We start from the raw sequence: 14102 nt of genomic DNA, 5'->3' as shown, positions 1-14102 counted from the left end.
TCTTCTTGGCCCTGGTGGTACCTTTTCTGATTTGTGGTATGCACTCCAGTTGCACTTCTAATATAGTGTCTTTAAACAACTTCCAAGCATTTTCGAGTGATGTGACCCTGTGGACTTTGTTTTTCAGCTTTCTTTTTACCAATCCCCTCATTTTTGTGAAGTTTCCTCTTTTGAAGTCAAATGTGACCGTGTTGGATTTTCTTGGCAATTGGCCATTTACATGTATGTTTAATTTAATAGCACTATGGTCACTGTTCCCAATAGGTTCGACAACACATCTCGCACCAGGTCCCGGTCCGCACTGAGGATTAAGTCCAGGGTTGCCATCCCTCTGGTCAGTTCCATGACCAACTGGTTTAGGGCATAGTCATTTAGAATATCTAGAATTTTGCTTCTTTGTCATGACTGGAACACATATGTGGCCAGTCTATGTCCGGGTAGTTGAAGTCACCCATTACTACCACATTTCCTAGTTTGGATGCTTCCTCAGTTTCATATCTCATCTCGAGGTCTCCCTGAGCATTTTGATCAGGGGGACCATAGATCGTTCCTAGTATTAAATCCCTCCTGGGGCATGGTATCACCACCCACAACGATTCTGTGGAGGAGTCCGCCTCTGACGCAATCAGCTCAAGCGTAGGAGTCTGATTGTGCCAGAAGAGGAGGAGATCAGCTGTAGTGCTCTACAGCTGATCTTCCCCTCCTCCGGTGAGATCAGCCGGAGCACGGGGAGCTTCAGCCTCCCCTCCAGCTGATCACCCCGCTGGCACTGTAATAGCGGAATGCCGAGAAGCAGGGCATCAAGAAGTGGGGCCCTACTGTATTGTATACTGGACCTGTATGGAAACATGAAGCAAGTAAATTGGAGGAATTTTTCTTGTGATGAGAGTTAACGTCTCAAAGAATTTGTGTTTGCATAGTGGGTTTTTTTGTTTTTGTTTTGTTTTGTTAGGCAGGGAACTCTTAGTTCATGTGGAATAGCATATCAGATCATTGTTTACCTGCAGTGAATGTCACCTTTGCATAACAGATAATTACTGCGGTAAACCTTCTTCTGAGGTAAGAAAAGAGACTTTGGTTATTCCAGGATGCTTTTCAGTTTTGGACAATTTTCACATTTGGTTAAAATATTGAAGTGAATTATGATAATTTCTCTTTTTTGAATAGTTGTTTGGCTGTTGCATTGGAAATGTTCTATCAAGAAATAAGTACTTGATTATGTCTGTATTAAAATTGATCAGGATTAAAACCAAGTAAGAGTTGATGACATTCCAAAGTCATAGGGAGGGAGGTTAGCCCTAAGGTTGCCAATTGGTGCAGTGGAAGGGCATATGTTGGCAGGTTGTTTACGTCTTGTTGGGTCTTTTTTGTTATTCCATTCCTGCACTTCAGCAGCTTCCAGTATCCTTGTGTGGAGATCTGAATTCACATGGTAAGATTTTCAGGATATTAGTGCTTACTTATTGAAGCTCGTTACTGAAACTTATTGAAACTTAAGTTTGCCTGGAAAGTAAAGCAGCCCAGGAACTTTGTGGGATCAGGCAATAACTAGATTTATTAAATTTATATTCCATCCTTTCCCCTAAAGGAGCTTAGGGTGGCAAACACAATTTTGTAAGTTTTCTGTGGTATAGTTGCATTCTAAACTATGGTGTATAAATTATTAAAGCAGACATTGGTTCCCCTCACTCAGGATATATAAAATGATATAGCTAGGGAGAGTTCTTGGAAAGTGGTAACCTGGGGCGTAAATGTGTATGACCCATGTCACTAGATGGATTTTGGTGTGCTGAATATAATTTTGTATGTTTAACAGCCATTGAAGAGTATTTTTTGCTGGACAAAACCATTGTTGCCATATTTACTGAGAGAAAACCAGGACCACAGGTTATCCAGGTTAAGAACAGATGTGACTCATTTAATATTATTATATTATTTGGCATACTAATCCATATGTTAACGTTTCTTGGTCATTTAATGCAGATTTTGTTGGAAATAGCTAGTGTTGCTGTAGATACCAAAATAGCAAATCCAACATGTATAAAGTGTTACCTTATTAAAGAGCCATTATTTACATCTTTGTTTAAGACACAAAATTTTCTAAGCCATTGAGTAATTTGTGCTTTAGGTGTTTGTCACATATACTTTATCATAATGCTGCTTCAGCCTGAACAACTGAGAATAGAAAAAGGTATCTTCAAACCTGCCACTGGATCCAGTGATGCCTTTTTGTTCAGTCTTTGATATAGCGGAGGCCCCTGCTGACAAAAGAGGAGGCAACTAAGCCCCCTAGAATCTGTTCCAGAGGATTTGGGGGACCCTCTAGAACAGCTCTAGAGGGCGTTTAGAGAAGCTGCAGGGAGAAGTGGGAAATTTGTGAAAAATCACCTCCCATCTTGTCCTGTTAGTGGATACCTCCATTAGATCAAAGAATCTTCCATGAATGGAAGGTCACCATTGGATACAAGCCCAAGTGTTTTTTTAGGAAGACATTTTCCTTTAGTTACTCTCTGTTCACTTTTCAGAACCTGGTGCCGCTAGCCTCTCATGTGTCCACAGCTACCACTAATAATGGTGCCACTAGTAATGGTGTAACAGCCTTCAGCAACTGCAGAATATAACTTCTCAATATGTTATCTTCCTTCATAACTGCTTCATCACCTGTATTTAAAGATGATAGACAAACTTGCTGATGATCACCTGTGGCTTATTTTGCTTAGCAGTTACAGGCAAAAGTTATTGTCATGTGTTTGAATCATACAACATTTGAGCTTAAATCAATATCTTATATCTCTCATATTAAATACATGATAATACTTTGCCTTGGAAAATGATATTTTCTCCTTCCACTCAACACACGTTTTGATAAGCAACATTACCAACTCACACTTCCTCACTGCTTTCTAATTCTGCACTTATCTCTAACGTTGCTCCTTCTATTCACTATAACTATGTGTTTGGTTACCCTTATCATGCTTTTGAAATTCCTTCACTATTAAATCTACACCATATATTTATATTAATATTTTGGTAACATTTTTAGCTTCTACACCTAGCAGTGTTTTGTAGCTGTTTTAGTGACAATTGTGTTTTTGTTTAACTTCCCATTAAGAGTGATCTGTTTCCCCGCAAATGTAACATTGAAAGTAGACACCAACAAGGTATGCTTCTGTAGAGAGAGTGATCCACAGTAGTGGGGGTACGGGACTGCTGAAAAAGCCTTCTTCCTTGTAATCATCTTTGTGAACTTCTAATGTCTGTCTTGGTCCTGGTTTTTCATAATTGTCAGCACTGTGATTGTGATAGTGTATTTCACATGTCAGTAAATATGCCTTTGAAGCTTTCCTTTTCTGTGTTGTTGCCATAAAATCCACTTAGTAATAATATCCAAACTTGCAGTAATAGCAAAATTGGTGATTTCCACTACCAGGCAGTCCTATAACATTGAAATTAGGATTTAGCAGCCTAATTTCAATTTATAACATAAGGTGGGTCACACTAATTCATACACAAGATGACCCCAATTTATATTTTCTTAAGTAGTTCAGTAAAACTTCAGTTAAATTCCAAGTTGATGAAAACATGTTTTGTGTACTTGAGAGGACTGTAACCAGAAGAGGGCAGTGTGAGGCATTCTTCAGCCCAGTGGTTGTCTGGGAAGATTATATAAGGAGGCCCAGGTGGATCATTTTCAGGTGACATACAGGTTTTCATATTGAGCCCATTTCTTGGGTTAAGGCAAGGTCAAGAGGGAAGTGCCAAGCTGACTAGAAAGAGCTTCTTGACTGTCACTTTATCTCAACTGAAACATATGACTCTAATCTAATGCTGCAGCTAAGTGGATCTGGCCTGGGCAGAAGGCCACCTGGGAACCATATGTAGCTGTTCTTAGCTTTATGGAGGCAAGACTGGTACAAGTGTAATAAATAAATAAGTGCGTAATCAAAGTAGCAGTGTCCACCACCACCCTGTATTTTCGTGGGCTTTTTGTCTGCTGTTGTTTTTTTGCTAAGTCTCTTCAAGGGCCTTCTTCCTCTCTTAGAGCCATAGATTTGAGGCAGGAAATCAAGTGCACCAAGCAACTGAGAAGTGTTATTGGAGAGAGGAGGTGCAATATATATTTCTTGATCTAGAAAGAATGACCAAAATGTTTGAAGGCTTGGGATTCTGGGAGGGCCCGGTTGGGTAGGAAAGTGTAAGTAGGAATGAGAGGAGAAGAAAAAGTTATATTCAAGGCAGAGGGCAGTAGAGATAACTAGCCTTTAAGTGCACCAAGCCACAAATAGCAATGTGTGTGACCAGTGCTTTTGTTTGGTAAAAAATGCGGTGCTGGTACTCATACCTTCATATGTGTGAGTGAGTGCCAGCTCAAATAGGCAGCAAAAAAACAGGTGTTGGTACACCGTCTCAGTGAGTTCCATCACAAAAAAGCATTGTGAGCCACAGTTAATTGGCAAGTATACGAGACCCAGGTCTAGCTCAACCTTTTGTTGCCTAAGAAAATTCTTTGTTCAGTGGCATTTTGATGTATGAAATGTCATCTGTATGGAAAGTTTCCATCCTCCTAGAGGGTTTTTGCAATTGCATCCTCTTTGCCCTGTTCTATACTGGGAAGTGAGTGAAGTGAAAGAAGGGACACTCCATTCACTTTATGTTGAATAAGGTACAATTTTTCCCATATCTTGGACTGTTTTCTTAAGTGCCTGAGGCAAAGTGGGGTTTGTGGGCCCCCCCAAAAAGGGTCATGGAATTCAGATAAGCCTGTTGTGTTGGTGCATAGTCATAGTCAGTTTATTTATATACACATTTTCCAAAAATATATCTGTGCTCAAAGTAATGCACATCAAAAACATAGTCTAAATACAGTAGCACAATAACAATACATATAAAAAGTATAATATCAGCGCAATATAACACTAAAAAAATTCCAGGCATTAACAGTTGGATTTAAGTTACCATAAACTTCACCAATAAATAATCCCCCCTTGAACCCCCCTTTTTTATGCCTCAACCGAAAAGGCCAGAAAATTCCCTCAGAAGTATTCTGAAAGCAGCTCTGTTACTAAGGCTGCAGGAGCTAGAGAATGGGGCAAGGCAGGTGGAAACAGCCATCTGCTGATGGCAAATGTAGTCAGTCCTCTGCTATAGGGAGACCTCCTACGTATGTATACATGTATATGCTGTCCTGGAAAGTTTTAGAATTGTGTGGTAAGTAAAATCATTTTCAGAGCCAAAGTTTAGTAGCTGGAGACTGGAGGAAGATTTTGACTTATGCATGAGGATCAATGGGATTTCTAGGCTTGTGAGGGATTCTGGGGATAACAGTAGAAAGCTGTTGTGTGTTTGTGGAGGGCTGATGGTGCAGAATGTGGCCTGAATGTGGGCTGAAAGGCTGTGGGGAAAAAGAAGGACCTGGAAGTGGACAGAATTAATGGTGGAGGTGGATATTTAAATGCAAATAAGGGACGATGTTACAAGGCCTCAGACTTCAAGGTGAGGTGACATGTGGCAAGTAGCAAAAGTTGACAACTTGAGAGAAGTGTTTCAGGAAGAGAACAGTGACTACCAGGCTGGAAGAAGCTGCCAAAATACTGTTTGGTTGCTTTCTCTTAAGCCCAATGAAATATGAGTACTTTGTATACTTAAATTACTACTGAATGTTTAATAATAGGCCTTTCACTCTGTTGGCCGGTAGGGTTGCCCAGGCTCCTCAAAACTGAGGGGGATGGGGGAGATGAGCCGGTGATGTTGCCACTTGGAGCAGGGAGTGGATATTGGTGGTATACACAGTAGGTTTTTTTTAAAAAAAAAACCCTAGTTTTCTATAAACTGATTTCAAGTACGATTCTTGAGCTCATTCCCATGTGTTACAAAATATTTGTATTATACATGTATTTGCATCTTCTCAGTTACTCACTCCCATAGGAAAATAAAAGTCTTAGATGGAAACAGCTTTCTAGAAAAAGGGAATGGTTTAAATTCGAGAATCAGTAGATGGGGGTGGGGAAGCTGAGGATGGGCCTATGGAAAACAGCTTACTCCCTTGGTTTTGGCTCCTTATCTTGAGATTTAACATCCTCCTCTGGAGACCCTAATAAGGAAAAGTATGACTAACATTGGGTATCACCTAATGCAGGGATGCGGAAACTGTAGTCATCCAGATGTTGTTGGACTCCAACAAGATTATCCCTTATCATTGGCCCTGCTGGTTGAGACTGATGGGAGTTGGAGTCCAACGTAATCTGGAGGGCCACAGTTTCTAACTTCTGCTGTAAGTATAGGGCACCTGAATACCTGACAACCCAGTTGATCTATCTGGGTTTTAAACTAATGAAAATTTGCAGGAGAGAACCAGACCTGTTAAGGATAACATCCTTTTCCCATGTTTGATGATGATCAGCTATAGAGTGCCATGCCAATCAGGTTCACAGATTTGCTAAAATTATTCACAAATTGTACATCAAAGTTACAACTAAATGTGCAGATAACTGGGAATAACCATGAAAAAAGTGGGACCTCAGAAAACATGCTTATGGTTATATTTTCTGCTTTTTTCTAATATGTCCATCTATGTCTAATGTGTCCATCTTGAATATGTTTTAATATTTAAAAGTAGCAAGGTAATATGTACACCTTAATTAAAAATTGTATATAGATGCAAAGGACATTATCAAGGGCTTCAAGGAATATTGACACTTTTTAAATTGAAGCAGAAAAATTATGTGAAGAAAAAAAATCAACATCAATGAAATTCAGATTCTGAATAATACAAATCAGTTTTAAATGTGTAAATGAAATTATTTTGTAAATACAGGCATGCCCCGCTTTAATGTTTGCAATGGGACCGGAGAGTATACTTTAAGTGAAAATCTACTTTAAGTGAAGCAATTGTCTTCACTTGTACTGCACGCAATCACCACTAGATGGTGGCATCATGCCAATAAAATGTACATTATTGCGAAGTGCGCAAATGTTAAGCGGGGTATGGGGCCGTATGGAGCATGTACGTTATAGCGAGGCAATGTTAAGTGAAGCAACGTTAAGCGGGGTATGCCTGAATGTTGTCATTGCATCTTTGTTCAAGATTCTCTATCATTTGTATGTTGCCAATTGTATTAATAATCACTGCAACAACAACAACAATAATAATAATAACATGGGATAGGAAAAATGCATGGGTACAGGATTGCAATGTGTAATATGATGTAAGGAAAACTAGTAGTCCCAATGGAGCATGTGGATGTACTCAAGTTCAGTACAGAGTCTCTGATTCCTGAACACTGGAGCAATTTGTGGTGCTGTATACCCGACATATTTGAAACTATAATAGCTAGGAATTTGTTTTTAAAAAACATACATGAGATTCTGTTTTGACACTTAGAGAATATTTTTAATTATGCTACTCAGACCTTGCAATAAATACATGAATACAAATTTCCAAATTATGCAATGTTCCATACATATGGGTATTTACAAAAATATTAATCTTAATGGTAGAGGCAGCTGCATATTACCATTTTGCTCTGCCCTGAAATCCTGAGATTCTTTATTGTAGAACAGACCAGCACTAGTTCTGTATGATAATGACATTTAATTTTGGTTCAGCTCTGGCTCTGTGCTAAAAACAACACTTTTTTGGCTTCCAACAGTGCCCTTACTTCCATATAGATAGATAACTTCAGTTGAGTACAGGATGCCTAGTATCCATCTGTGGTTGTTCTGGAAAAGACTGGTAACGCCAAAACTAAAGTTGCTAAAAGGGAAATACAATAGTAGGACTAGTAGTAGCACTGCCTGCAGCAAGCTCACATTATCTGGGTACCAAGTGGTCTTGTCTGGCACACCAGTCTTTATAAACTTGTTAAATGCCTTCTGGCATTAATAAATTCATCTTGTCTTAGTGGGTGCACTCTCTCTCAGACAGGTAGTTATTTCGTAAATAGTTGAAATGCCCACCAGGTTCTTTTGTTAATGAATTTGCTTTTTCTTTTGCAGTGACTTAGACAGAAACAACATTACAAGGATTACAAAGGTGGATTTTGCTGGGCTGAAGAATCTTCGTGTTCTGTGAGTATGAAAAAATAAATTTCCCTGTGTGTTACCAGTTTTTCAGCAGATATCCGGCTATGCTGCATATACTGCTTTGCAATTATATGTTAAAGGTACACTTTTCAAAGGCACAATGTGGTCAGGCACTTAGTAGTTTTCTCACTTGATTTTGATAAATATGTTTGATCTTTTCACTTGTTTGTAAATTGGATTTAATAAACTAGTAAGCAAGATGTTCTGCAGGGCTCAATACCACAAGTGTGGCAGTGCAATACTATGCATTTCTACTCAGTAGTAAGTCAGTAGTAAGTTTCTCCCAGGAAAGTGTATATAGGATTAAACTCTAGGTGACATTTCATAAGCTACTTCACCAGAAGGAAAAACAATCCAGACCAGGGTCTGATTTGTTGAAGTAGTAGAAATATCTATGTACTGGGTTAGCAAATTACTAAATGATCACTAATAAAATGTGCAATCTTAAAAAGTTCATCCTAAATATGTTTACTCCATAAGTAAGTCATGTTGAACTCAGTGAACTTTTGGTATTAGAATTGCAGCCTTAGGCTAAGCTTGCAGATGGCTGTTAGTCACTCAAAGGCTGAAGCATCACGTTATAACTTGTATGCGTGAAAGAGCCATTACGGATCTAAAATAAATATATAAATCAGCTGATAGGACTTATATAGTGCTTTTCAATGAAGGTGGTTTACATATTAAGCTGAGAACTACTGAATGATGTGTGCATCAGGTGTTAATTAGTCTTGAAGTATAGTTATAATAATAATAAAAAGTATAACTAACGGAGTGGTGTTAATGCTTACTATACCCTATGCCACATGTGTGTGTTTACACATAAGCAAGTTCCACTGTGTTCATTGGGGCTTGCTTCCAGAAAAGTGGGTATAAGATTGCAACCTTAAACTATTACCCTGTTTTACCAAACATACAAGTTAACAAAAGGAATTCTTTCCCCCCCCATATCTATGTCGTTATTAGAAAGCCAGTGTAATGTAGTGGTTAGAGTATTGGAGTACAACCTGGGAGACCAGGGTTCAATCCCCACACAGCCATGAAGTTCACTGGATGATCTTTGGCCAGTCACTGCCTCAGAGGAAGGCAATGGTAAACCCCCTCTGAATACTGCTTACCATAAAAACCCTATTCACAGGGTCGCCATAAGTCGGGATCGACTTGAAGGCAGTCCATAGCGTTAGTCATTATGTCACACATTAATATAACAGATGAGAAAAGCAAGCAAAAAAGAAACAAACAATTTTTTTTAAATAGGAATTTTATTTGGGGAGGGATGATTTGATATCTTTTCTGTTTGCCTTCTTCATGTAACTGGTTTTAATATAGTTCTGTTTTAATATATATATGTTGATTCTATTGTATTTTAGTGGTTTTTTATGCACTGCCCTGACATCCCTTTGGGATGAAGGCTAGCTGAATACTATAAATGCTCATTGTCAAAAGAGTAGAGGAACTAACTTTTAGGGAAGGAGAATCTTAAAAGTATAAGCAATCTTCAAATTATTCAAATTGTACATGTAAAAGATGTCTTTTTTTCAATAGGCATTTGGAAGAGAATCTAATTAGTGTAATAGAACGTGGAGCATTTCAGGATCTAAAGCAACTTGAACGGCTGTAAGTATTCTCTCTTGCTATACCAAAAACTACAGTTAAGAGATGGTAAAGCTATCTTGATGAAATGGAGAGTGTCAACATAGCATCTGGCTACCTGTGGGGGAAAATGTGGTTTGAGCCTGGGAATGGAACATATCCCACTTGTTAAAAGGCTGTCTGCATTCTGATGGTATGAAAGCAATAAGATATGATAACATCATCCAGGGACAGTGGCATTATCTCCACTGGTCTAAAAAAATAATAAAATAAAATAAGCCCCTAGCCTTTCTACTACCCCTATATCCCTTCCATATTTTGAAAATAGCTGAGACAATGCTATGTGTGAATACAGTTGGGAAGGAGCCAGAGAGGAGAGAACAGTCGATTATGTTGAGAAGTGGAGAGGTAGTAGTGGGGGAGATGGCAACCAGGAAATGGGAAGGGATGAGATCAAGTGCACATGTGGAGGGGTTAGACAAGAATTGTAGGGTAATCAGCTCGTCAGGGGAGACAGAATGGAAAGAAGAAAGGGTAGAGGGAGATGTTGGAGAAGGGGCAACTTGTATTTGTTGGCCACTGTGAGAACAGGATGCTAGATGGGCCACTGGCCTGATACTTCATACTGCTCCTGATATTTTTCTTTAATTTAAAACAAAATGAGTTAACACTATAGCATAAGATAGCATTGGGGGGAGGTTCATTCATGCATAGTGACAAAAAATCATAACCTAAGGTGGTGGGTTTTTTACTTGACAGCCTGTGAAAGTTTTGGGTGTCTTTTTTTTTAATTAACCAATGCTTTCCTGCTAATATAGGAATGGCTGTGGTGGTTCAGATTCTTCCCCATCAGCTCATTAATACATTCATTTGAACTTTCATCTCTGTGGCTTTTCATCAGCAAATACTGACTGCCCATGCTGTCACAAATGAGCCAGTCACATGTATGCAGATTGGTGCCATATGTTGATCTGATCTGATATTGGATTGGTTTTTGGTGTTCAGTTGCCATCACTGAAAATGCACAGTTGACAGCTGAACACTAAAAGGCAGTCAAGGCTCAGTTTAGCATATGGTGAATAACCACAGCTAGCTCAACCTTTGATAGCATCGGCTGACAAGACCCACTTGCCAAAGGCTCAAATGGTTGTATACATGAGCTTGAAGAAAAAATGGTCCATCACTGCAAGTACTCGCATGTTGTGGAAAGTGTGACATAAAATGTGCTAGACTGAATGGCAATATCTTTTAACTAATACAGTTGGCAGAGTTTAGCATTGAACATTAGGCTACATTTTAAAACTGGAGTTTATTCATGTACTTTCCTTTTTACTCCTGTTGAAAATGTTTAATTACACTTGTATCTTGATCTGAGATGAAAAAATATTATTAGCTCTTTTTATTAAGTAGCTGTTATGGCAGATATATGTTCTCTGGCCAAATAAATTAATATTGCAATAAAATATCACTGGAAATAATACGCTTCATTTGTGGTTATTCAAAAGGCATGAAACCTTAATGCCAAATAGTATTTCAGTTGCCGACAGATCAAAGTAGAGCTAAAACTACAAACTAAAAATATAGACATTTTTCTTTGAAATTTATTATTTGTTATGGTTTCTGCATGTAAATTTTCAGTATATGAAAAGGTCTATGGATTGTATTCAGGCCAAAAACACACTTGTTGACAGCTTTCAAGTTACATTGCTTTGAAGATTGGATGCACATAAGTTCTCAAACTGTAATGCAATGATTTACTTTTATAGACAGCAAAATACTGAGGGTGCTTTAATTACTTAGTGCAAAACAATGTGTCCTTGGGAAGGGTTTCACTATGGGAAAACTGCTGTTCAGTTAGGGATGGTGTTGGCTGCTCTGAAATCAGTTGCATCCAGCATGGTATATCTTCACATCAGCAGAAATATGAATAATTGGGAACTTACGATTCTTATTAAGGTAGAAGAGCTAGTTTAAAAGTAAAGTCCATCATAAGATGTAAAACTTTGCAATGTATATTGGCTCCATGTAGTGTACATAATGTAAGGTTATTGATTTGGGTGTTCAATTCATTCCCTGGGATATAGTTTGTATACTTGGAAACTAAGTTCCCTCCAGAAACTCTACTCCAGCGTAAGCTGTTTCTGTATATTGAAGATCTAGTTACAGAGTCTGATTTACATATTCCAAGTAAATTATTTTGAGCTTTACTCACAGTGAGGAAGTAGCCATTGCCAGAGATCAGATGACCACACTGGTTATGGATGGTTCATCTTTATGTGATATTTAGAGGAGAGAAGCAGTTGAGGGAGGGGATCAGTTTTGGCTATATCAAAGTATATTTTCCTTGTTCAAAAGAAATGTTATGAAATTTAATAGTTTCTTGTTTAGTTCCTAAAACATTGATGAACTGAGGTAAATAAAGATTTGTTCAGCTTTTCCATTTTAATCTCCACTAGGTCATGTTGGGTTTATGCATGAAAATAACCACTCTTTTAAGGTTTACATCTTTTGGTGGCCAATACTGGCCAAAAGTAAGTGGATTAAGATAATTTGGGTAACATGCAGTGAACTAAAGACTAGTTCTGCTTTAGCTTCTTCTATGGGAGTGCTTTTGGAATTATTCTTATTAAAGCATAAGAATGAAGTGTTAAGGCTGGACTCCACATGGATTTCCAAGAAGGATCCATGAATAGTAAATTAGAAACCTGTTATATCTTGCTTTCAGATCATTTTGGGGACAAGGGGAAACCAATTCCCTTTGAAGGGAATGGGACTATAGCTCAAAGGTAGAACACATGCAGAAGGTCCCAGGTTCAATCTGTGAATGTGATTTATCTGGTTTTCACTCTCATGTAACTTTTATTGATATTATATTATACTGCATGTACTGTAACTTTAGCTGAAATATTGTTAGCATGGTTTTAAAGTGTGTGTGTGTGTATTTCTCATTCTGGGACCTTAGAGCAAAGGGCAGGTTATAAGTACAGTATATATTTTGGAAAGTTTGTCTATTCACTATGCATTTTGGACATACCTTTTACGCATGATGGATCCTGAGATCAAGGAGCAGGTTTTTGTCTATTTAGATACAGTTGGACACCATTTTGAATCCAGATGGTGGACTGAACCTTTAAAAACTGCACTGTTGTATAAATTATAGTAATATCTCAGTTAACAAAGTACATGTGTTCCTGGGCATTACTTCTTTGTTGTACACCGCCCAGAGAGCTATGCTAGTGGGGCGGTATAAAAATCTAACAAATAAATAAATAAATAACAGAAACTTTTGTACCAGGAGTAGGAATAATATGGAAAGAATAGGAATAGGTTCCTACACCACAAAAAAAGAAAAGCAGTTCAACATATTTCAGCAAACTTTTTATTCAAAACTAACAATATGGATGTCTGAAATGAAACAACCAGGTCAGGTAAGCCTTGCAAACAGACCACTCGAAGGTTTCTTCTAAAATGTATCCAGAGACTCCTGCTTTGCCTTTTTTCTTTTATTATGTAGCATTTTGCTATAGCAATCTAAAGCTTTCCAGTTCTTCTTTCCGTACACTCGAGCAGGCTGGCAAGGGGCGGTCACCACCACTACACTACCTGCCTGTCTCTGTGCCATCCTTCCTTACATTCAGGCAGATGCATCTGCAGTAAACAGTGCTTCCAGGGCACCCAAAGCACTATTTAATGTGGAGGCTCCTGTGCTACCTGGCAAGAAGTGCCATTCCAGCCATGTGTGTGAGAGCTGCTTGAAGCAGCCGCAGTCCAGTAGGCAAGGAGCTATATTCTATGTCAGAGTGTATGCTGCCCACGCCCCCCCCTCCAAAAAAGACTTTGTTAAAAGGAGCGTCTTTTCTGGAGGATTTGTTAACTGAGATATTACTGTACTGATTTAAAAACACTGATTTCATTCTCTCTCTTAGAATTCCCAAGCAACACCGGGTAAAAGTCACTGCTAGTCTAGCATAAATAAATTAATTGCTGGCATCTCCAGGTTGGTTTGAAACTCTGGAAAGCTACTGCCATATAGTGTAGACAGTACTGAGCAAGACAGTCCAGTAGTCTGACTTGGTATGAGGTAATTTCCTATGATCCATTACACTGGAACAAATCTTGAATTATACAGGAGCAACCTAGATTAACTTCTTAATGTACCCTTAGAGCAGCAGTGGGGAACCTTTTTCCTGCAGGAAAAGTCTATCAGAGATTGCATCTAATGATGGCCAGAGCAAAAAGTGCGCAGAATCTGCAACACAGTATAATTGTTCTTCCTTCTGTTTCTCTGTGCCTCTCCATCTCTCTCTTTGTGCATAAAGGGCCTACCCCAGCCTTAGAACCATGCAGTGTATAAAACTTTAACTTAGGAGAGTTGCCAGACAGCATTTAAAATATTAAAATCCTATTATTATTATTATTATTATTATTAA

General features: G+C 38.5%; 1 protein-coding gene across 2 annotated transcripts in view; it reads left to right on the top strand.

The window, feature by feature from the left end:
* Nucleotides 1-14102, top strand: part of SLIT3 (slit guidance ligand 3) — an 810414-nt gene that overhangs the window by 35627 nt on the left and 760685 nt on the right. For both annotated transcript variants that reach the window (XM_061616805.1, XM_061616804.1), the window contains exons 2-3: nucleotides 7996-8067; nucleotides 9625-9696. In XM_061616805.1, the coding sequence (XP_061472789.1) occupies nucleotides 7996-8067; nucleotides 9625-9696 (144 nt within the window). The remainder of the gene's footprint in view (nucleotides 1-7995; nucleotides 8068-9624; nucleotides 9697-14102) is intronic.

The sequence above is a fragment of the Rhineura floridana genome, chromosome 3 (assembly GCF_030035675.1).
Source record: "Rhineura floridana isolate rRhiFlo1 chromosome 3, rRhiFlo1.hap2, whole genome shotgun sequence".
Lineage (NCBI taxonomy): Eukaryota > Metazoa > Chordata > Lepidosauria > Squamata > Rhineuridae > Rhineura > Rhineura floridana.
The sequence above is the reverse complement of the archived record's forward strand: the minus strand, read 5'-3'. Positions and strand labels throughout refer to the sequence as shown.